This window comes from Pangasianodon hypophthalmus, chromosome 18, assembly GCF_027358585.1.
Source record: "Pangasianodon hypophthalmus isolate fPanHyp1 chromosome 18, fPanHyp1.pri, whole genome shotgun sequence".
In the NCBI taxonomy this organism is placed as follows: Eukaryota; Metazoa; Chordata; class Actinopteri; order Siluriformes; family Pangasiidae; genus Pangasianodon; species Pangasianodon hypophthalmus.
The window spans coordinates 872,515-897,288 of NC_069727.1; the positions used below are offsets into that span (position 1 = coordinate 872,515).

At 41.0% G+C, this 24,774-nt stretch overlaps 1 protein-coding gene across 13 annotated transcripts in view; it reads left to right on the forward strand.

The window, feature by feature from the left end:
- nav3 (neuron navigator 3) overlaps nucleotides 1–24,774 on the forward strand; it is a 184,678-nt gene that overhangs the window by 99,873 nt on the left and 60,031 nt on the right. For 11 of the 13 annotated variants that reach the window (XM_053241589.1, XM_053241582.1, XM_053241585.1 and 8 more), the window contains 2 exons: nucleotides 19,388–19,505; nucleotides 20,607–20,659. In XM_053241589.1, the coding sequence (XP_053097564.1) occupies nucleotides 19,388–19,505; nucleotides 20,607–20,659 (171 nt within the window). Of the gene's footprint in view, nucleotides 1–19,387; nucleotides 19,506–20,606; nucleotides 20,660–20,985; nucleotides 21,153–21,748; nucleotides 21,840–24,774 lie in introns of those variants that run through there. The other 2 variants (XM_053241591.1, XM_053241594.1) reach the window with 2 other exon arrangements.

Below are 24,774 nucleotides of genomic sequence, written 5' to 3' on the forward strand. Positions count from 1 at the left end.
TTGTAGTTTCCAAAGTTTCTCCTAGTAGACCTTATTCCTTGAGGTTCACTAGTTTTAGTTCTGAATTTCTAGTTCTGGTCTTAATTTGTCCTACTAATCTTAGTTACTAGTCTTTGTTCATCTAGATTATTATGCTATTTAGCTGTTATAGATTCTAGTTTTCTCCTATTTTCTGTAGTTTTCAGTCTTTCTTCCCCTAGTTTCTAGGCCCATAGTTTTATAGTTTCCCCATAGTTTCTATTCCACTTAATTCCCCCATAGTTCCCCTTACCCCCAGTTACCTGGTTTTCCCCTAGTCCTCTTAGCCCCATAGTTTCTTAGTCCCCTAAGTTTTCTTCTCTTAGGTTCTAGTCCTTGTTTCCTAGTTTCCTCTTAGCCACTGTAGTATCTATTCCTAGTTCCTCTAGATTCCTCCCCCTGGTTCGTTTATTTTCTCTAACTTTCTAGGCCTGAAACTCTGTGTGTTATATTTATCAGGTCTTGTCACTGGAGTTACAGACTCCTGTAGTCCAGTTCATATAAAATAATATAAATGTACTGTGTAATCTGCTGGATTAGTGTTTAATAAGTGATTTAGATCTAGAGTTATGGACTCTACAATTTTGGTCTCAACTGCAGTTTTCTCTTCTTAAGTGTAAAAGACCAGGAGGAGCCATTTATAGCTGTAATTAGTGTTCTCTCTCTCTCTCTCTCTCTCTCTCTCTTTCATTTTCTCAGTGTTTCTCTTTTTTTAAGTTTTCTTTCAAAACAGCCACAGTTTCTATCTAACAGATGAGTTTACAGGCACCAAAATACATGTTAGGAAAAAAGCAGGAGAGTGGAATATAGAGCAACAGAAAGAAGGAAAATAAATACAAGACAAACGAAACTACTCCTGTTGGATGTTTATATTTGCATCATTACCTTAGCACCCTGGTCACCCTAGTTTCTTGTCCTAGTTCCCAAAGTTTTCCCTTAATACCCCTAGGTTTTTTATTCACAGTATCTCTTATCTAATATTTCAGGTTGTTTCTGAAAAAAAGTCACATATTTCATTGCTCTCACGTCTCCACATGTCTTCAGTGTCCCTGTGTCCTGTGCTGAATTATATAGAAAGCTTTTCTCATCACTAATGCTTAATTAGCCAATTAGCTATCAGGTGCAAAGTATAAAGTTCTACAGTCGTTCTCTTTTATAATAGCTCTTTTCTTTAATGCAGTATCTGTGTATGCCATCCTAAACCACGAAGGGTAAGTTCCCTTTGTCTTCTTCTCTCTCTCTCTCTCTCTCTCTCTCTCTCTCTTGAAAAATGTTAGTCCCAACCTGACAGTGATGCTAAATAAAACACCCAGGTCCTGTCTCACTGTCCGATTCTCTAAAACTGAAAGGAGAAAGAAAGAGACAGAGAGAGAGGAAAGAGGAGGAGTGATCTGGAAAATCGATTGCTGTGGCTGCTCATGCTTCCATCCCTATCAGAAGGACAGGGAGAGAGAGACAGAAAGAGAGAGCGAGAAATAGAAAGAGAGAGATTTAATATCTGATTATGTCACCAGACAGCCTCAACACCTGATTCTCTCATCAGCTTTTCCAGACACTCACACACTCCCTGTCTCTTCTTCATGATGAGCGTTGCCAGGTCTGGAGGACAAAACCAACCAGACTGGCCTATACAGAACCAGCCCAAATACTGGCCCAGTAGTCAATCAGAAATTGCCAAAAGAAACCCAACCCAAAAATGGCCTAATGGTCAATCAGAACCAGTTAAAAAAGCAGCCATTGGCCAGTCAGATGCATCCCAAAAATAGCACAATGACTATTCAGAGCCTTCCCGAAACCAGACCAGAATAAGAACCATCCCAAAAATCAGCCCAATGACCAATCAGAACCATTCCAAAAACCAGCCCAAAGACCAATCAGAACCATTCCAAAAATCAGCCCAAAGACCAATCAGAACAATCCCAAAAACCAGCCCAATGACCAATCAGAACAATCCCAAAAACCAGCCCAATGACCAATCAGAACCATTCCAAAAACCAGCCCAAAGACCAATCAGAACCATTCCAAAAATCAGCCCAAAGACCAATCAGATCAATCCCAAAAACCAGCCCAATGACCAATCAGAACAATCCCAAAAACCAGCCCAATGACCAATCAGAACCATTCCAAAAAGCCAGTCTAATGACCAATCAGAACCATTCTAAAAACCAGCCCAATGACCAATCAGAACCATTCCAAAAACCAGCCCAATGACCAATCAGAACCATTCCAAAAACCAGCCCAATGACCAATCAGAGCCATTCCAAAAATCAGCCCAATGACCAATCAGAACCATTCCAAAAACCAGCCCAATGACCAATCAGAACCATTCCAAAAACCAGCCCAATGACCAATCAGAACCATTCCAAAAAGCCAGTCTAATAGATACCACAAACTTTACATAATTATCTAACTAAAGACTCACACCTTCAGGGGAAGTTTGGGAAAAGTCTTCAAACCTATTCCGAAAAACGGTCCAATGACCAATAAACCAATCGGAACCATAATTTTTGGAATAGTTCTGAAAACATTTTTCAAAATTTCTCCTGAAAATGGGGGATGATTCTGATTGGCCATTGGGGTGGTGTTTGAGACAGTTCTGATTGGTCATTGGGGTGGTGTTTGAGACAGTTCTGATTGGCCATTGGGATGGTGTTTGAGACAGTTCTGATTGGTCATTGGGGTGGTGTTTGAGACAGTTCTGATTGGTCATTGGGGTGGTGTTTGAGACAGTTCTGATTGGCCATTGGGATGGTGTTTGAGACAGTTCTGGTTGGTCATTGGGGTGGTGTTTGAGAGAGTTCTGGTTGGTCATTGGGGTGGTGTTTGAGAGAGTTCTGATTGGTCATTGGGGTGGTGTTTGAGACAGGGTGGTGTTTGAGACAGTTCTGATTGGTCATTGGGGTGGTGTTTGAGACAGTTCTGTTTGGTCATTGGGGTGGCGTTTGAGACAGTTCTGATTGGTCATTGGGGTGGTGTTTGAGACAGTTCTGTTTGGTCATTGGGGTGGTGTTTGAGACAGTTCTGATTGGTCATTGGGGTGGTGTTTGAGACAGTTCTGATTGGCCATTGGGATGGTGTTTGAGACAGTTCTGGTTGGTCATTGGGGTGGTGTTTGAGAGAGTTCTGATTGGTCATTGGGGTGGTGTTTGAGACAGGGTGGTGTTTGAGACAGTTCTGATTGGTCATTGGGGTGGTGTTTGAGACAGTTCTGTTTGGTCATTGGGGTGGTGTTTGAGACAGTTCTGATTGGTCATTGGGGTGGTGTTTGAGAGAGTTCTGATTGGTCATTGGGGTGGTGTTTGAGAGAGTTCTGATTGGCCATTGGGGTGGTGTTTGAGACGGTTCTGATTGGTCATTGGGCTGGTTTTTGAGACAGTTCTGATTGGTCATTGGGGTGGTTTTTGAGACAGTTCTGATTGGTCATTGGGGTGGTTTTTGAGAGAGTTCTGATTGGTCATTGGGGTGGTGTTTGAGAGAGTTCTGATTGGCCAATCTGGTTTCCACCCCAACATGTCTTGGTAATAAAACTTCCCCAACTAAGCTGTGTGTACTTTGGACTAAATGTGTGAATGTGAATGTGAATATAAATAAACAGTGGTAGGACCTTGAGTTTGAGAGAAGGTCATCTTACAATAGAGGGAAGGAGAGTGAGACAGATAGAGAGAAAGTGAGAGAATGAGAGAGAGTGAAACAGAGAGAGATAGACAGGGAGAGAGTGAGACAGGATATTGAGCAGAAATAGCTGATGTTTGTTTTGCTGCTTTGTTAAAAGATCTCTCTGTGTGTTCATAAGCTGAGAGGACTTCCCTTTCCGTGTGTGTGTGTGTGTGTGCCAAGTAGGCCTTAGGGCTTCCTCAGGAAAACTGGAGAAGGAAATTTGGTGTGATACTTCAAATATATACAGAGAGAGAGAGAGGAGGAAATCCTGAACAATGTCTGGCCAGGTGACCTTTGACCTCCCTAACTTCACCTGGTCACATGACTCAGGAAGCGGGAAGTGGCGAAGCAGGAGAGCGAATCAGTGCTTATTAGAGGGAGGGTGATTCAGCACTGTGGAGTGAAAAGGAAAATAGAGAGAAAAGAAAAAAGATCGATTTCTCATTTTAGTTCAGTGAGTCACACTCGAGCAGACGTGACTAACACACACACACACACACATACACACACACAAACACACACATGATCATATGGTGGAGAGGAAAGACTTTTACAGGAAACCTCATCCATCACACACACACAGGTTTCATTTTTTTGACTCATAGTGTATTTAATTCCTTACTTTGACTCATAGGAATTCAATTAGAACTGAGTCACTGATAATGTAGAGGTACTTATTATTATTTATAAATAGTTATATTTATATTTAACATGAACAGCTAAAGCCACAGACACACACAAACACACACACACATTTCACCTTGTTGACTCATGATGAATCTGATTCCTTACTGATTCCTTTGAAAATTTGTCTCACATGATTTGAATCAGAACTGAGTCATTGATAATGTAATGCATAGTTTATACTTATTTTTGTGTTTATAAATAGATTTTACTTTACATTTACCATGAATAGGTACACACAAACACACACACACACACAAACACACACACACACAGTCAGTGACCCTGAAACCCCACTCAGTAACGTGGCTCCTTTTTGGCCTGGGGTTAAATGTGATATGAGACATTTATGTGTGTGTGTGTGTGTGTGTGTGTGTGTGTTTAGGTGATGAAAGAGTGTTTTATAGCTTAAGGCTTGAGACGGTGGTCATGTTGCAGTCATTATTACGCTCCGCTTTATAATTTACATTTTTCTACTCTTAAGTGGACGAAAATGACTCGGACACTGTGTGTGTGTGTGTGTGTGTGTGAGAGAGAGAGAGAGAGAGCGAGAGAGAGAACAGACAAGTTGACGTCAATAAAGAGCATGCAGCAGTGATGGGCTCCATCCCAAACCACATATAATCATACTAAATACTAAATAGTACTATTGTCCATTGTTAATAATTAGGAACTACGGACATTAGGGAACATGGAGACTGTGGAATGCTGGGAACTAGAGATGCTGGGAACATAGGACCATATAATGAACAAGGAAAATAGAAAGCACTAGAAGAAACAAGGGAACAAAGGAAGTAAGGAACAAATAAGACTAGAAACAAGGAAAATAGTGGACACTAGGTTTCTGAAAACTAGAGGCCATAGATATCAAGGGCTACTGGAGTCTAAGGGAACCAGGGATCACTACAAACTAGGGAACGCTGGTAACTAGGGAGCAAGCAATCTAAGGAAGTAGTGAAAACTCAGAAACAGGGAAATGAAAGGGAAATAAACACAGGAGCTAAGGGACATTGACAGATAGGAACAAGGATAATAGCGGATAATGAAAACTAGGGAACGAGGAATGTTGAGGAAGCTTTAAATTAGGCGGCAGAGGAAACTAGAGAACTCTTAAACTAGGGGATATCTAGAGGTACTAGAAACTTACAGAACAAGGGGTCACTAGAAACTAGGGACCATGCAATCTTAAGGAAGATAGGAAATTCAAAACAGGGAAATTAAAGGGTAAGAAACTAAGGAACTACGGAACACTAACAAAAAGAAACAAGGATAATAGGAGAAAATAAACAGTAGGGAACAAGGAATCTTGAGGAAGCATGTAACAAGGTGGCTGAACTAGAGGACACTGATATACTGGAAATTTAAGGAACAAGGAGTCACTACAAACTTTTAAAATCTTACATATACCCATACACTCATTGTCTACATCCCAAATCACACACCCACAGTGCCCTAAAATGCTACTGTGGTAAGCATAGTAATTTGATGTGGGTGTGTGGGTGTGTGTGAATGTAGGTAATAGAGGTGTGTGTGGTGTGTGAGATCTCCCTCTAGTGTGTGTCAGTGGTACTGAGCTCTGAAACACTTGTACATGAAATAGTGTTAACCCACTCAGTGACTCAGCTCTGATTCAAATCAGGTGAGTCGACACTTCAAAGGAATCAGAAAGGAAACAGATGCATAATGAAAAAGGTGAAGTGTGTGTGTGGGTGTGTGTGTGTGTGTGTGTGTGGGTGTTCAGGGTAAATGTAATAGAACTATTTAAAACTATAATGATAAATTTAAACTCTATATTAAATAATCAGTGACTCAGTTCTGATTCAAATACACTGAGTCGACACTTCAAAGGAATCAGAAGAGAATCAACAAGGAATCATCTACATATCCAGAAGTCTTTTTGTAAATGATTCTGGTTTTTTTCTACTGTTTGGGACAGAGCCTTGAAGTGGCCCGTATTCTCGTAAGAGCACTTGGATGTAAAATTGGAATTGGGACACGGGCCAAATTTATTCACTGTGTCTCGATTTTGTGCCAGAAAAAAAAAAAATTGGATATAAGCCGAGACAGAAGTGAAGTAATGATGCATCACTATGGAGGGGTTTATATTTCAGTCTTATTAAATGTCACTGAGTTCAGAACCTGTGTGTGTGTGTGTGTGTGTGCACCAAACATTGACTTAATTGTATTTTAGCAGAAACCGTGACTAATTACTGACAACAGATCGCTAACTGCAATGCTAAAGTGATATCTATCTATTTATTTATCAGTACTGACATTTTGCGTTCGTATCATGTTAGATTTCATCGAGTATTGCTTTTTCTCTTTCGCTCTGTTTCGAAATTGTGTGTGTATGATTGTGTGTGTGTGTGTGTGTGACACAAATTGCTGGTTAGCTGTGTACTTTTTTTGGGTTGGGTGATTTCTTGGCAGAAATGGCTCCTACAGGTTCGGCTAGCAGCATGCTAATTACAGAGCAGCACAAAGGCCCTGGAGTAACGTGTCACTCAGAGGCACGGAAAGGTCTCAGCTCACGTAACTAAGAGCGAAGGTTCCTTTTCCAATAAAAGAGTAATAAATTAATAATAATAGTGATGTTCCTCAGGGTTCTGTGCTAAGCCCACTTTAATTCTGTTTCATTAATTCTATTTATTGTTTATTCTATCTTAAATTTTAAAATTCATGATCTCCACTTGTCCTAGTGCTTCCACCTTTAAAAATTTAAGTGATGAAATATTGGCTGACTTGCTAAGAGGAAATAGTAATTTCACAATGAAACAGTTTCAGTAGTTTTCATTGACTTTATGTGCATAATACAAGTGAAAATAAGTGGAAAGCCTTTTCACTTGCGGATGCACATTTCCATCAAACGTACTTTTGGCAGTAAAATTGCTTTACATAACAATGTAAATTTGTCCAAAAAAGGAAGTTGTAATTTGTTTAACAACAAAAAAGTTGTAAAAATTGTAATTTGTTTAACAACAAAACAAAAGGAAAGAATTTACAGAATTTACATTGTTTAATTTTAGAAAATTTCTTGTCACCTGACGTCAAATTTATGCCGGAAGCATTTTTCCTGCCAAAACCGAATTTCTTCACTAACATTAAGCCCCAAAAAGTTTAGTTGATTTTACAATATTACAAGTCATTTCTATTCTCGTGAAATTCCTCGCGTCGGAGTGTGACACACCCACAAAATCCATTCATGGAGTCACTCCAAGCTGAAGTGATGAAAAGCACTGACTTTAAGGCACTGACTTTAAGGCACTGACTTTAAGGCACTGACGCTTTGCTCATGTGATTCACTGAATTTTATATGAACTGAAAGTTAGAAACATTAAATTTAGTAATAATTACATTTTATGCAAAATGAATAAAAGATTTGTAGTGATGCACCAAATAAGCTTTTTGCTGACAGCTCGGAGCAGCAGGTTTATATTAATGCGCTCGTTCTAATACGTTATCGTTTCTATAGTAACAGCTCATGTTGATGTGGTGAAGTTTTCTGTAAGGAGAAGTGTGTTTATGTAACATGTATGGAAGGAGTCTCCAGTGTCAGCGCTCTGTAACAGTCAGAGGTAAAGCTGGAACTTTAAGTTTTCCGACATCTTCAGGACAGAGGAGTTTACGCTTCGCAGTTTCTCGGCAAAATCACAAGCTGCGTTTTTTTATCTCATAAACTTTAAGAGAGAGAAAAAAACAGGGGCTGGTGAGGGAACGACTGTTTACAGCTACTACAACATAAGCGAACTAACTTGGACAATAAATGTAACTATAAACAGATAAAAAAAAGCCTGATGTGTCAACATGAAATAAATTATAACAATTGTATAACACTTGTTGACAAATTGCTGTGGTGTAAGGGGATAAAACACTTGGGGACACGCTGTTATAGGAAAATAATCACTTTGGTACTGTAACAGTAATTCCACTTCATCACTCCACTCCAGCCCGGATTATTTTCCTCTAACAACAACACACACAGAGTGTTTTATTTCAGTACTGCCATCTGTGACTAGCATCAGAACAGTAAAGTGGCCACATTAGCCTTATTTTATCCTTTTTGGGGCTGAATGCTGCCTCTAATTTTCCTCTCGAGTGTCAGAGCATATTTGGACACACAGCTATAACAGTGTAAAGTGGTGGTTTAGGGAAGTGCTGTGCGACTCGCCTCACCCTCGCTGTGTGTTTGGATACTGTGTGTTTCTGCGTGTGTATGTTTACACGCTAACTAACCGCGGCTGTCTCTCAGGAAATGGACGCCAAATATGGACGGCATCAGAAAAAGCGTATGCTATAATCACTGCGCTGCTACAACAGTGATCCTGTGATGAACGTTCTTCATAGCAGCTTCCAGAGAAAACGCTCACTTGGCAGAAGTCCGCTCTTTTGAGAAAACATTTGGATTTATTCATTTGAAAACACTTATGCTTTTAATCTCCTGAGAATGTCCTGAATATTGATTTCTTTTTGGTTCAAATGGGAGTTTAACACTGCTCAGTTGTTTTCTAAGGCAAAGGGAGGTTTTTTTGTGGACTGAAGCATTTAATTTACTGGCCTGTGTGTGTGTGTGTGTGTGTGTGTGTGTGTGTGTAATAGTGTTTCTGTTTAGTTCCCCATCCTAAACCGGGATTCTTATTTTCCACTTTCAGAGGTATTTTCCAATCCAGCGGATATCTGAGATTGTAGGTCTCGATTTTTGCGATGTTTGTAGATGTTTTTTTTCTCTGGTTTATGGGTGACTGCTGTGGGTTATTATGGGAGGATTAAGTGGAATCAAGGCCTCGGACAAGATAATGACAGTTTCACGGGATGGAAGGGAGCGAGTGAGGGAAAATGGCTTTAAAATGTGACATGCATTTAAAAAGCAGAGCGAGCCGGTCGTAAAAATGGCTTCCAGATGTTTTTCATGTCATGTGGGGGGGCTGTCTTTCTCCATGACTCAAATCACATGATAGAACTGCATCAAACACCAACAAACACCATTAAATAATGACAAATGCCGACATTCACCATCAAACACCAATATTCTCCATCAAACACCAACATTCACCATAAACACCAACATTCTCCATCAAACACCAACAAACACCATTAAATAATGACAAACACTGACATTCACCATCAAACACCAATGTTCTCCATCAAACACAGACATTCACCATAAACACTGACATTCTCCATCAAACAGCGACATTCACCATAAACACTGACATTCTCCATCAAACACCAACATTCTCCATCAAACACCAACATTCTCCATCAAACACCGACATTCTCCATCAAACACCAACATTCACCATCAAACACCAACATTCTCCATCAAACACCAACATTCACCATCAAACACCAACATTCTCCATCAAACACTGACATTCACCATCAAACAGCAACATTCACCATCAAACACACCAAAATTCTCCATCACACACCAACATTCTCCATCAAACACCGACATTCTCCATCAAACAGCAACATTCACCATCAAACACACCAACATTCACCATCAAACACACCAACATTCTCCATCAAACACCAACATTCACCATAAACACCAACATTCTCCATCAAACACCAACATTCTCCATCAAACACCAACATTCACCATCAAACACCAACAGTCACCATCACACACCGACATTCTCCATCAAACACCAGCATTCTCCATCAAACACCAACATTCACCATCAAACAGACATTCTCCATCAAACACCAACATTCTCCATCAAACACCAACATTCTCCATCAAACACCAACATCTTGGTCTTGAATCTTGGTGGTTGATGGTCTTTTATTGATAACACCAGTATTTTGATGTTTAATGGAAAATGGTTTTTGACAGTGAGTGTTGGTGTTTGATGATGGTGATTGCGGGTGTTTGATGGTGATTGCGGGTGTTTGATGGTGAATGTTGGTGTTTGATGGTGATTGTGGGTGTTTGATGGTGATTGCAGGTGTTTGATGTTGAATGTTGGTGTTTGATGGTGATTGTGGGTGTTTGATGGTGAATGTTGGTGTTTGATGGTGAATGTTGGTGTTCGATGGAGAATGTTGGTGTTTGATGATGGTTATTACAGGTGTTTGATGGTGATTACAGGTGTTTGATGGTGATTGTGGGTGTTTGATGGTGATTGCAGGTGCTTGATGATGGTGATTGCAGGTGTTTGATAGTGATTGCGGGTGTTTGACGTGATTGCAGGTGTTTGACGGTGAATGGAGGTGTTTGATGATGGTGATTGCATGTGTTTGATAGTGATTGCAGCTGTTTGATAGTGAATGGAGGTGTTTGATGATGGTGATTGCAGGTGTTTGATGATGGTGATTGCAGGTGTTTGATAGTGATTGCGGGTGTTTGATGGTGATTGTGGGTGTTTGATAGTGATTGCGGGTGTTTGATGGTGATTACAGGTGCTTGATGATGGTGATTGCAGGTGTTTGATGGTGATTGAAGGTGTTTGATAGTGATTGCGGGTGTTTGATGGTGATTGCAGGTGTTTGATAGTGATTGCGGGTGTTTGATGGTGATTGCAGGTGTTTGATAGTGATTGTGGGTGTTTGATGGTGATTGCAGGTGTTTGATGGTGATTGCAGGTGTTTGATGGTGATTGCAGGTGTTTGATAGTGATTACAGGTGCTTGATGATGGTGATTGCAGGTGTTTGATGGTGATTGCGGGTGTTTGATGGTGATTGTGGGTGTTTGATGATGGTGATTTTGGTTGTTTGATGATGGTGATTGCAGGTGTTTGATAGTGATTGCAGCTGTTTGATAGTGATTGCGGGTGTTTGATGGTGATTGCAGATGTTTGATGGTGATTGTGGGTGTTTGATGGTGATTGCAGGTGTTTGATGGTGATTGCAGGTGTTTGATAGTGATTGCGGGTGTTTGATGGTGAATGGAGGTGAGTGATAAAGAATCTTGCTGGTCTTTTAGTGATAAGGTCCGGGTTTGGTGAAGAGAACTTGTTGCTTGTTGGTGTTTAATAGAGAATCTTGATGTTTCGTGGAAAGTGATGGTGTTCCATGGTTAATGTTGGTGTTTGATGCAGACTATTGCTGTGTGTGTGTATTGAAGACCATTGTTTCTGTTGGTGTTTGACAGAGAACATTGCTGTGTCTGTGTGCGTTGAAGAACGCCGACTTAGTGTTGCGCTGGGATTTAACACACTTCATCATCCTCCATTGATTTTTACAGGTTTTTGCTTCCTGAGGGATTTGCAGGCAGGACTGTTTAATTAATCTGTGATGCAGCTGTAAAGCATCAGACCATGTGTATGTGTGTGTGTGTTTGTTTGTGTGTGTGTGTGTTTGTTTGTGTGTGTGTGTGTGTTTGTTGAGAAAATGGAAGACTAGCAGCCCGGGACTGTGATGCACGTTCAACCTTCAAACAAACTCAATTAACTTTATTGGTGACTGCAGTGTGTGATTAATTCGGCTTGTAAAATAAATCATATTCTGTGTTACAGCGACATCGGATGTTTATTGAATGTGCAGTACACACATAATAACCCGCCATTACACACACATACACACACACACACACACATAAAAACATGCCATTAACCTCCATATGGAAACAAAATGCCAAGTGCTTCGCCAAGAACTCTTTTTATTTAATCAATTATGAAACAGAAATGCAGTTTTCCACATTACGCCACTGTTCTAAATATTATCATGCGACTGTGACGCACATGAACATGAATAAATGCTGTAAATTCACCAGCTTGGAGAATCTAACTCAAAATTTGAAACTCTAATTGTTTTTCCCTTATTTTTACAAGCATAAAAGAACTGTCACACTGTTTTAAGCAGAGAGAACAGACTCAATACTGACAGATTAATAAACATGGTCATGAAGCGGCTTTACAGAAATCCTGATATAGATCCCTAATGAGCGATCCAGAGTTAGTGGTGAAGAGAAGAAAAACTCCCTGAAGAAGCTATTAGTCAAAAGGGAACCCATCCTCGTCTGGGTGACACTGCATAGTGCGATTATAAATCATTCCAGTATGCAGGTGTAGATGAGTAAAGACGTCCTGTGATGAGTCTTTATGATTACAGCAGCAGATCTAAGCTACAAGTCACAGGGTACAGTAGGATTAGCTCATATAACATCTACTCTATTAACAAGGGATTTCTTTTCTGAATGTTACAAACATAACGTAAGGAAATACAACAATGGACACATTTCTTCATGTGGTGTTCATATTTCTGTAGCGTTAGCAAGATGTCCTTTGTACCATTTATGCTGAGTGAACATTACACAATAGCAGCATAAACCACACAATACAATACAATTTACAATTCATAAGGCAACAATTCATTATTTGATAATACTGAATCTGCTATGATACGGTACTATACAGCACGAGGTGATATGATACTATACAATATGATACAATGCAATATGATACGATGCGATACTTTAATATAAGATAAAACACGATATGATACATTATAGTACGATAATAAACAATACGATACCATAATATATGATATGATATGATACCAAATGATATGATACAATACGATATGATATAGTATGAGATAATTCAATACAATACAATACAATATGATACTATACAATATTATGTAATATGATGCAATATGATACAAGATGATATGATACAATACGATACTATAGGATACTATGCGCTATGATAAGATACGAAACAATACAATCCAATACCATGCGATACGATACAATACAATCTGATACCATATGATACAGTACAGTTTGATACGATATGATACTATATGATACGATACTATACAATATGAGATGCTTTAGTATTCTCTGATCGATATGAGCAGCGTTGTTCAGAATGTGGAGTAGGCTTGCCATCGTGAATGATGATGATGATGATGATGGTGTAGAGAAGGATTATTTTAAATGTGTCAGAGAGTTTGGGTGAAATCACCTTGCTGGCGTGTTCAATTATTTACACAACAGTTGAAAAAAATGAATTATTTTTACACTCCAGTTGTCTTTCCTTCCTTTTTCGATAATAATCGATTTCTGATTGTTGCATCGACTCACTTCCATGATCAGGAGATGAATTTGATTTCCTCTCTGACTGTGATTGGTTGTTTCTCAGCGCTGATCTTGCTGCGTGTCGTAGAGCTACTCACGCTACACCATTTATCTCTGAGAAAATCGAACAGGCTTGAAGATATCGGACAATCTGCGACATCTCACATCACTGATACTGATCAGAAGGTCATGGGTTTAATCCCCAGCACCACCATGCTGCCACTGTTGGGCCCCTGAGCAAGGCCCCTAACCCTCTCTGCTCCAGGGGATTTGTGAAGGAAAGAATTTCACTGTGCTGTAGTGCAGATGTGACAAATAAAGACTTTCTTCTAGTCTGTTTTATCTTCTGTTCTCTTATCGCACAGCAACCTGTCACTGATCCCCAAATGAATCAGCATTACTGAAGCCTAAAGTAATGTTCTAGATCATTCCAGACTTCCTTACACGAGTTCTTCCTATCAGAACGCAATTAAGCGTGTGTATTTCAGCAACACACTCCTGCATCTCTTTATAAATTCACACTTACGTACAGAGTGTGAAGCTGTAAATGTCAGATTTATGCTCCATCAGCTGTGATAATGTCAAACCCAGAGAGAAGAGCAGCGAGTGTGTGTGTGTGTGTGTGTGAGTGTGGAAAAGAACCAGCGAAATCTTGCTGTTCCCACAGGAAGTCTGTAACCTCACTTCCTGTCAGAGCTCACAATGCCGTCTTGTGTCTGCTGTCACAGAGTGACGTCTGATAGACAGGAACATGACACACTGCGAGAACTTCTCTCCCTCGAGTCAGAGTCATGTCTCAGGCTAATCCCAGCTTCTGCTCCGTCTAGCTTTATTATTCAAATCATTGATTAATTAAACTGAGACAGATGCAGTGTTTAGGCTCCTAACATTGTGTTAATTGTTGTCTGGTTTTAGTGCAGTGCTTAACGCAGCTCGCACATTCATGCATCCCAAAGCACAAGACACAGAAGTTTCTGATATTTACCACGCTCTTTTTTATGGACTCGGACTTGTCTTACGGAAAACGTTTCCGGTGTGCTAGCTTTGTAGTGTCGTAGTGATGTGTCTGAAGCTGGGTCAAGTCACGTCAAGTCTACCACATACAGCTGGTTAGTACACAACGGTCCTGTGCTACATAAAACAACACAACTACAAGAGACTACACATTTTTTACATAATGTACACGTGCAACATGTGTAAACAGCACAAGACAGCACAATGACGACCAAAAACAGGACAATAAGTTCACGTTATGTGAGCTCTGCTACGACACTCGTGTAAAATCCTCTGAGTAGGAGGACGACAAACTCGCGGGACGGCTACAGATACGGTAGCGGTGACGGAGAAACGTAAACGAAACGCTGCTGGACAGAAACCAATCTCCTTATTAGCTCAAGCTCACTCTGAAGAATGATTGTGTGAAATGTTTGTGAGCTTGTTTTCTGCAAGAACTGATTTCTGGATTGTGCTGATTGATGATGTAATTAGAATGTAGTAAAGCACACACACACACACACACACACACAATTTGTCCCATTCAAGTTGAAAATGTGTTGTGTGTTTCCCCCTGCTGGTGGTGTGTTATAACTACAGTCAGTACCTGCAGAGTCTGCAACTCTTTCTCTCTCTCTCTTTCTCTCTTTATCACACACACACACACACACACACTCAGCTGGTTTATCGGCAGGAGGTAGACGACGGACAATATGAGCGCTCACACACTCCTGACAGGTACACACACACAGAAACATTGAGTTCAATGGACCGGCGAGAACAGAAATAGTGATGCTAACTGCTGAAGGGGTTTAGAGACATACGCTGAGGGTTTGGGTGGTGTGTGTGTGTGTGTGTGTGTGTGTGTGTGTGTTAATGCTTTGAATATCGATGGTGGCATGGCTACTGCGATGCATCTGCCAGGCAAGAATTTGCTCATTAGGACAGTGTGTGTGTGTGTGTGTGTGTGTGTGTGTGTGTGTGTGTGTATACTCACTAGCTCTCAGAGCTTCAGCCTGAAAAGACGAGTGTAAGCTGGAGAAAAGAGTGACGCATCATAAATTACCTGCTTAGCAACACAACTGTAGTGTTTATTTAATGTTTTAACTGTAACATTTCTTTTCAGTGCGTCGTTTGTAACGTTGTGATGTGTTTCTCTGCGTCTAATCATCATTTATCTCACGGACAGAGTAAAAAATTCATGTTTTAACTTATTAATGCAGTGGATCCAGGGATGGAGAATCAAGTCTCTGACTCGCAGCTTCAAGCCTTAGGACTCACTATTTAACTCGGACATTAAAGGTTATGACTCACGAGTCGACTCAGATTTCAGTGTTTACATGAAATGACTCGGGATTCAGTGCTTATAACTCATGAGACAGACTTCAGAGCTTTGACTCATGATTTGATTCAGATTTATAACTGATTTGTGACTCCCTATTTGACTCAGGCTTCCCAGCTTCTAACTTCAGAGTTTAAAGCTTCTGATCTTTGACTCGTGAATTGATTCAGGCTTATAACTGATTTATAACTCCCAATGAGTCGACTCTGACTTACTTGACTCCTGATTTGACTCACAACTCAACTTGTGCTTTAAAGATAATGACTCGTAATTTGACTCAGTCTGATAAATATTATCACTCACGATTGACTTCAAAGATTATGACTCAAAATTCAAATCTCACATTTACTTGTGATTTGACTAACGCTTCAAAGTGTAATTTTTCTCAAAGCTTTTGTTCCACTTGACTCAGACTTCAAACCCAAACCTTTTGACTCGCAGCTCAAATTCATCTTTAAGGCCAATGACTCATGATTTGACTCAGACTTCAACGCTTATGACTCATGACTCGGATCAGACATTACAGCTTATAACTTGTGAGTCCAAATCTTATAATCTGTGATTGGACTGAAACTCCTTATTCACTGCACCCTGACTCGAGTGATTAATATTTAATACAGAACAAATATCAATTATTTTTATCTCTTTTAGAAATCATGCAACAACTTGATTTTGTCAAACTGCATAAAAAATAACTCATGAAGTCTGAATAGATTTTATAGCACTTCCGTCCCCAGATGTTTGTCGTTACAGGAAGTTCACATGTTGTACGTTGGTGCTAGTGTGAAGGCTAATCAGTGTTTATTGCAACTTTAATTCCAAAAAATCTTTTAATATCCCATTTCATTTCCTCTTCTGTGAGTGCTAATCACTAGGCGTCTGATGGATCCGGCGGTGATAGGTTAGCATGCTAGTCACCAGACTGTCTAGTTCGCATGTTAATTAAAGCTAGGTGGGTTTTTGAATCTCAGAGAAATCGCTTCAGCTACACTGTTCTCACAGTCGAGCTCGACAGAATACTACACAATCCATTTTCCTCTGCTGTCATGCTTATTTCTTGCAGATTCATCTATTCGTCATACACACACATAGAACAAGAGGTAGTACACACACACACACACACACACACACACACACACTTTAATTGAGTATAATGGCTGGTAATCATGTGGCGTTGTGGTATTGGCCGCTTTCTCTTTAGCTTTTATCCATTGTTTGTTTCCTTGGCTGTGAAAAGCAGTTGATATTTTCCTGGCAGCTGAACAGAAACCTCTCGTTTCGGTTTGTTGTCTCTGTGGACGTTAAAAACGGCTCTCAGATGGCAGGCACTTTTGTGGTGACTTCAATCTGTTTTTATTGGCGCTCTCATTAACATGCTGCGTAGAGAAGTGCACTTTCCCTCCGCCGGGATCCATAACTCTTCAGCAGTGTGAGTGTGTTCTGTGAGGAGGATAACACACCGGAGAGTGCGCTAACCCAGGCAGGATCAAATGCTACTGGATAGGAGTCACCTCTGTAGGCTCCCTTTTAAATTCACGCTCACTTAGAAGTGCGCAGCAGCAGATGTCAGGTTTACGCTCCATCAGCTGTGATAACAGTGACTTTACATGATGACGGATGTAGGGGTGGCTACGTAGCCATGGAAACCAAAGTCAATTAGCAACAGCTCTAGCACTAATTCTAACTCCAAGGCTTTGGTTCTGTGACAGTGTTATGAACAGAGTCTGACATATCTCCAAAAAAAGTTTTTGGCGAGTACATCAATCCATCACCTACAGCGGCAGCGAGTCGGAATGTTGCTATTCACTCAGGAAGTAGTGCCAACATCACTTCCTGTAAGAGATCATAGTGCTATCTTGGTCATTACCAGTGAAGCTAAAACCTTCCTAGCTTTTGAGAAATCTGTGTTTTGCGTTGCATTGTCTTAAACATTATACTTTTTTTTTTTGCATTCACTGGTTGTAGCCTGTTTTATATAGTAGAAGGGGCGGAGCCAACTAAAGTCCCCAGCTAAAGAAAAACACAATTTCTTTTTTTTCAGTTAGAATGAATCCCTTTGTCAAAAAGACGTCAGAAAGCTTTACAATGGCCAAAAAGCGTTTGTTTAAGTAGCCATACAGTGTGAGCCTGAGGAATGCTGCATGAAAAATCCATCCGAAATCGATAGAAAAAGGAGGGAAGTCCTCGTCTCTTCAGCCGTCTGTCTGTACGTCATCACTGTACGTCACAGGAAGTTGCACTGGCATTGCTACCTGTAAGAGCTCATCTGTAGGAAAGGCGACTGTCCCTGGTGGAGAAGCTCAAACCCTACTGTCTTTTGAGAACCATGTGATTTTGATAACTTTTTTTTTTTTTTTGCGCTCTCCAGTCGCAGTCAGCAGAAATGCGTAGCAGAACCGTGAAAATGTCGACCATGTGGAAACATTCCACACTTCCTGTGTGGGACATTAGACATGCAGTTTGTGGAAAGACTATATCCGAAATGTACTGTATGATTTTCCCAGTTTTCTGAGTTTGTACTACTTTAGCTATCAGAAGGGGCGGGGCCATCAGAGGCAGCCACACCAAAGCGATAATGCCGCTAGATTGAATTTAAAATTCGGTGGTTGGTCCTGTGGAGGCTGTTGAGATTCCTGAGGTACAGCACACGGATCTGTCATTCCCACTGGGCATTTCCGTGGTGTAGAGTGGAAGAGTATAGTGCATACTGCTCGATTTGACTCAGAGCCTGTTAGCGTCATGTTTGAGAAAGACGATGACTAACGAGTTCTTCAGTGCGCTCTTGTAGCAGCTGCTCATCGTGGACTTCAACCACAACAGAAAGGAGCGTTTCAGAGGCGGACCAGTGTTTCTGAGTGAAATGGTTTTAATTGGATGTGACTGATCTTAAATCGAGTCGTTATGGTTTTATGAGGATTTTTGTTTTTGAGGAACGGCCATCACAGCCTGGTTATAAAGAGCACGCTGAATTAGCATTTACGAGTGTCTGCATCTTGGAAAAAAAAAGTCTTTTCTTTTAAATACATGTGTTTGGTTTTTACCAGAAGAAAGTTCACTGGGTTTCAGACAGTTTCACTTTCCATGTGAACTTAACGAAGCAGGTCAGGATGTCAGGCTCAAATGAGTTAATCCTCAAATTAATCGAAAAGACCCAAACTGCAATCCAACTGTGATACAAAACCAGGAAGTAGTGTGTAAAGTAGCACAGGTTTAGCCATAGACACACACACACACACGGAGCATTTAAATCCATTTAGCTAGCAAGTTCCACATCACTGGTTGTACATGTAGCAGGTGGTACACTAAAGCCCCAGCTAATAAAAAAACACAATTTCCTTTTTCAGTGAGAACGAATCCCTTCATCACAAACACGTCAGAAATCTTTCAGATTGCTAAAAAGTATTTGTTTAAGTGGGACGAGAGTGAAACCCTGAGGAATGCCGCATGAAAACTTCCAGCAGAGTCGATAGAAACAAGGCGGGAAATGCTCTTGTGTCCTCAAACGTCTGTCTGTGCAACATGTAGAGTTAATCTCCAGCATTCTGCTGAAAGGAGTGAAATGTCTACTTATTATCCTCTTCCTGTTTTCCAGACTGACTGAGGTTAGCATTAGCATGGACCACCGAATCGTTACGTTAATGTGACTGTTGTCTGTGTTTTGCAGATTTACACTGACTGGGCGAATCACTATCTGAGCAAAGCCGGCTGTCCTCGACTGATAAAGGATTTAACACAAGACATTCCTGATGGAGTTCTGCTAGCGCATATCATACAGATCATCGGTAAGACACAAACATTAAGACCAGGCTTCTTTTCACCACAATGAAAAGATGAACAGATGAAAATGTTCGCCCTGTTATCGGAGGATCACGAGTTCAAATCCTAAACGATTCCGCAGCCACCCGTGAGCAAAACTCTCTAAAAGCGAGCCTACTCTCTCTCGCCCATGTCAATCACAGAGACACTAGCCAATCACAGGCGTCTGTCAGCTCATGTATGTGGAAGAGGGCGGATAGCTTTTTTCTCCAAATGTGTTACGCCGCCTGGTGATGCAGCATGAGCAGCAGTTTGAAAAGATGTGATTGGTTGGCTAACATTTTAGCTAACATTACACGTACTGTATATCGTTAACATCACTTAAATATCAGTATCAGTTAACAAAACGTTAGGAATTGCGTACTCAATCCACAGTTCAGAAGGAATTCTTCTACGTGAAAGCAAACCTACAATGACAAGCCCCGCCCCCAAATGAGCCCATAATCGGTCCTCAGTTTGGACTTGAGTATTCAAAGTGAAGAATATTGGAATTTTATGGTTTAATGAATCATTTGGTAAAGAATCAGAGATCAGAGAGTTAGCTAAGTGTGTTAGTTTTAAATATTAATATCACAATATTATAAATGTCTGAAAAAAAATGAGGTATAAGTAACATCGCCACATCCTTTTAGTCCACCATACACACTCAGCTGCAATATTTACTCACACACACATCAGTCTCTCATCTCTAGTAAAGCATGTGTGTCCCATATGTTTCCTTAAACAAGCCCAGTGTGTGAGTATGTGTCTGTGTGTGTGTTTTCCCTCCCGTGGGCGGTTCTGAAACTTTAGCTTTGCTCTTGGCTCTGGCAGCTCAGAAACTTTCAGCCAACAGCTGATGAAGTAACAGCCGGACAGGAGTCGGTATATATACTCACACACACACACACACACACACACGCGCGCGGTCTGGTTTCAGTTTTGGCTCCCTCATGGCGAAGAGGCTTGGACAGTGAGGGCGTGGTTTCTGTGTGTGTGTGTGTGTGTGTGTGTGCGTGTGTGTATGCGCGTGTGTGTGTGTGTGTGTGTGTTAAAGCTCTGACTGAGTTCTGCTTTTCCCCCTGCAGCGAATGAGAAGGTGGAGGACATTACAGACTGCCCCCGGAGTCACTCTCAGATGGTGAGTCTGATTCTTTATCATCATCGTACATCACAACATTTTAACTTTATACCACAGTGCATGATATTATCGATGTATTGTGTAACATGCAAAGAAGGGTCAAAGGTCATAAATTTGATGAGTAAAAATAGAAGCAGATAGATAGGATGGCAGGAGGAGGAGCTTGTAGACCACAAGATGGGAGGAGGAGGAGCTTGTAGACCTCAGGATAGTAGGAGGAGGAGCTTGGAGGCCTCGGGATGGTAGGAGGAGGAGCTTGAAGACTTCAGGATGGTAGGAGGAGGAGCTTGTAGACTTCAGGATGGCAGGAGGAGGAGCTTGTAGACTTCAGGATGGCAGGAGGAGAAGCTTGTAGACTTCAGGATGGCAGGAGGAGAAGCTTGGAAGCCACAAGATGGTAGGAGGAGGAGCTTGTAGACTTCAGGATGGTAGGAGGAGGAGCTTGTAAGCCACAGCATGGCAGGAGGAGGAGCTTGGAGGCCTTGGGATGGTGGTATTTATCTCTCTTTGTCATGAATGTGTTTTTGTGTTTTGTGGTTGAGTAAGGATTTATAGCCGGATTCATAGGGATAAGGATTCATAATGAGCTCCCTCACTACTCTGTGTGTGTGTGTGTGTGTGTGTGTGTGTATTCCTTGTGGGGATGCTGCTGTCCCTGCATGGACATTAAAATGCCAGAATATTGACCTCATGGGGACGTTTTTGTCCACATAATAACACTCCAACAAAGTGTGTGTGTGTATATGTGTGTCTGTGTGTGTGTGTCTGTGTGTGTTTGTCTGTGTGTGTTTGTCTGTGTGTGTATGTTTTTACTGTACTATGCTTAACTTGGCTTTGTGGTGTTATGATGGATGAGTTAAAGGATTAGGTGTTGTGTTTGTGTTTGTTTTTGTGAGTAGGTGTGTGTGTATGTGTGTGTGTGTGTGTGTGTGTATGTGTGAGTGGGTGGTTAGTGGGGGTTTTACAGTAAGGAAGTGCGTCTAGAGACCGTTGTTTAGAGGAAGTTGAGGTCGCTGAGACATTTACAGTCATGTGGGTAGACACACACGCGCACACACACACACACACACACACACACACACACACACACACGGACACCTGCAGCCAGATTTCAGTTACAAGTGTATCTGTATTCAGTGTGTGGATGATGCCTTCGAGTGTGTGACAAGCTAAAGATAAGGTAAATACACGTGTGTGTGTGTGTGTGTGTGTGTGTGTGGGTCATAGAGAGAGCCAGAGAGAAAGAAAAGTTTGTGTCTAAATGAAACTTGTATTATTTGTGCTTTTGAAGCACAATTAAGTGGTTAAAGCTGTGAGAGCTCTGTTGCTAGGCAACTGGCAAAGATGGACGTCCATGATAAGCTAGCTGATGACTCGAGTTAACAACATGTACGTCTTTTAGACAGACTGCGAAGGCGCAGTAACAGTGGAAGTGAGACAAAACCACCATAAGAGCAGCAACAGTTAACTTAGATACGTCGAAAGAATTACGAACAAAAGACTCTGTACGAGTTAAATTAAGATTGAGCTAGCTAGCATGTAGCTGTGAAGTATAATATATGCAATACGTAAATTACAGATATGTTGGTAAATGACTAAAAAACCTCTGTATGACTTAAATTACACTGTAATTGCATTTAGCATTGATTGCTATCTGAACTACAATGAATAATGTCTGTTAGCATAAGCAAGCTAAGCTGTGGTAATTGTAGTAATTAAACTACGATGCTGCTACATTGTCTGATCTATCTGATCTGTCTGTCTGTATGTGTATCTGTCTGATCCATCTGATCTGTCTGTGTGTATGAGTATCTGTCTGATCTCTCTGATCTGTCTGTCTGTATATATATCTGTCTGATCTATCTGATTTGTCTGTCTGTATGTATATCTGTCTGATTCATCTGATCTGTCTGTCTATATGTGTATCTGTCTGTCTGTCTGAAGCATCTGTCGATCTCGATCTCCGTGTCTGTCAGTCAGACCCATCTATCTATCTGATCTGTCTGTCTATTAGATCAGATTTGTCTATATCTGTCTGTTATACAGAGTATCTATTTGTCTCATCTGTTTTTTTGTCTATCATGGCCACTTTGTCTGTCTGTCTGGTTTCCTGTATCAACTGACAAGACACGGATAGATATATAGATAGATAAGCTGAGATAATTATGGTTAAACACTGTGTGTGTGTGTGTGTGTGTGTGTGTTTAATAAACCCACAGCAGGAAATCAGACACACACACACACACACACACACCACATGAGCGCGGTCAGGCTGTAAAGTCCTCACTGATGTGAGACCAAACAGCTTCAAATAACGTTCTGTCCAATTAGGAGAGTCATTAATGAACCACAGCACACTTCAAAAGCACACACACACACACATACACACTCTTAATTTACACACTACTCCACTAAACGGTAGGCTAGGACACAACAGTGTCACCTGCACTAGCGAGTGGATTTGGCTAGTTAGCTTGCTGACAGTTTAGTCGGCCACAGTGGTTACCATGACAACAGGCCACAGACCGTGGGTATGTTCCTAACCTGCAGCTAACACGCTGTACTACAGTACAACTCCACTGCAGATTAGCATATTTAGCATACTTGTAGCTTGTAGACTGTGTACAGATTTACACTGCATACAGCTGTATAGTGTTCTGGGACTGTATGTAAGTGTGTATGGAGCTCTTTTGATCTGTGTGTGTGTGTGTGTATGTGTGTATATGTGTGAGGGTCTCATAAAGCATCATCTGGGCTCCATATGTTAACACTCTATGCTCCTGTACACAACACTAATACAGCTAGTCTAACATTCTCCTCAGCTGTCTGTCTGATCCATCTGTCTATCTGTCTGATCCATCTGTCTATCTGTCTGATCCATCTGTCTATCTGTCTGATCCAGCTGTCTATCTGTCTGATCCATCTGTCTGTCTGATCCATCTGTCTATCTGTCTGATCCATCTGTCTATCTGTCTGATCCATCTGTCTGTCTGATCCATCTGTGTATCTGTCTGATCCATCTGTCTATCTGTCTGATCCAGCTGTCTATCTGTCTGATCCAGCTGTCTATCTGATCCATCTGTGTATCTGTCTGATCCAGCTGTCTATCTGTCTGATCCAGCTGTCTATCTGATCCATCTGTGTATCTGTCTGATCCAGCTGTCTATCTGTCTGATCCATCTGTCTATCTGTCTGATCCAGCTGTCTATCTGATCCATCTGTGTATCTGTCTGATCCAGCTGTCTATCTGTCTGATCCAGCTGTCTATCTGATCCATCTGTGTATCTGTCTGATCCAGCTGTCTGTCTGATCCATCTGTCTATCTGTCTGGTCCAGCTGTCTGTCTGATTCATCTGTGTATCTGTCTGATCCAACTGTCTGTCTGATCCATCTGTGTATCTGTCTGATCCAGCTGTCTGTTTGATCCATCTATCTGTCTGATCCATCTGTCTATCTGGGTGTCTGTTCAGATGGGTCAGACAGACACCCAGATTAGACACAGACGCATCCTAAAAACAAACAGAGTGACAGACAGATGGATCAGATGGACAGGCAGATAGGAAGATCCGTCTGTATTTGATCCTTCTGTCTTCATAGCTATCTATCTATCTATCTATCTATCTATCTATCTATCTATTTGTTCCTTCTGTCTATCTATTATGTCCAATCTTTCTCTCTTTTTCTGTCAATCTGTTTTGTGTCTGCATGTCTATCCTCCTATTCTATTTATTTTTCTGACTGTCGGTATATTATATGATTTTCCATATTTTTAGAGCCCATACCTGCAAACTGAGAGAGAGAGAGAGAGTGAGAGAGATGGAGACAGACAGAGAGAGAGAGACAGAAACAGAGAGAGAGAGAGACAGACAGAGAGAGGGGAGATAGAGAGAAAGAGAGAAAGAGAGAGAGAGACAAACAGCGAGAGAGAGACAGATTTTTCTTCTGAACAATTTTTGTATCTTGAGTTGATTATGTGTTAAGTTTAGACCGTGTCTCTCTCTCTCTCTCTCTCTCTCTCTCTCTCTCTCAAACACACACACACACACACACACACACACACACACAGGACACGCCCACATTTCTCTTATAACATTTTCGATCTCTAATTTTTTTTA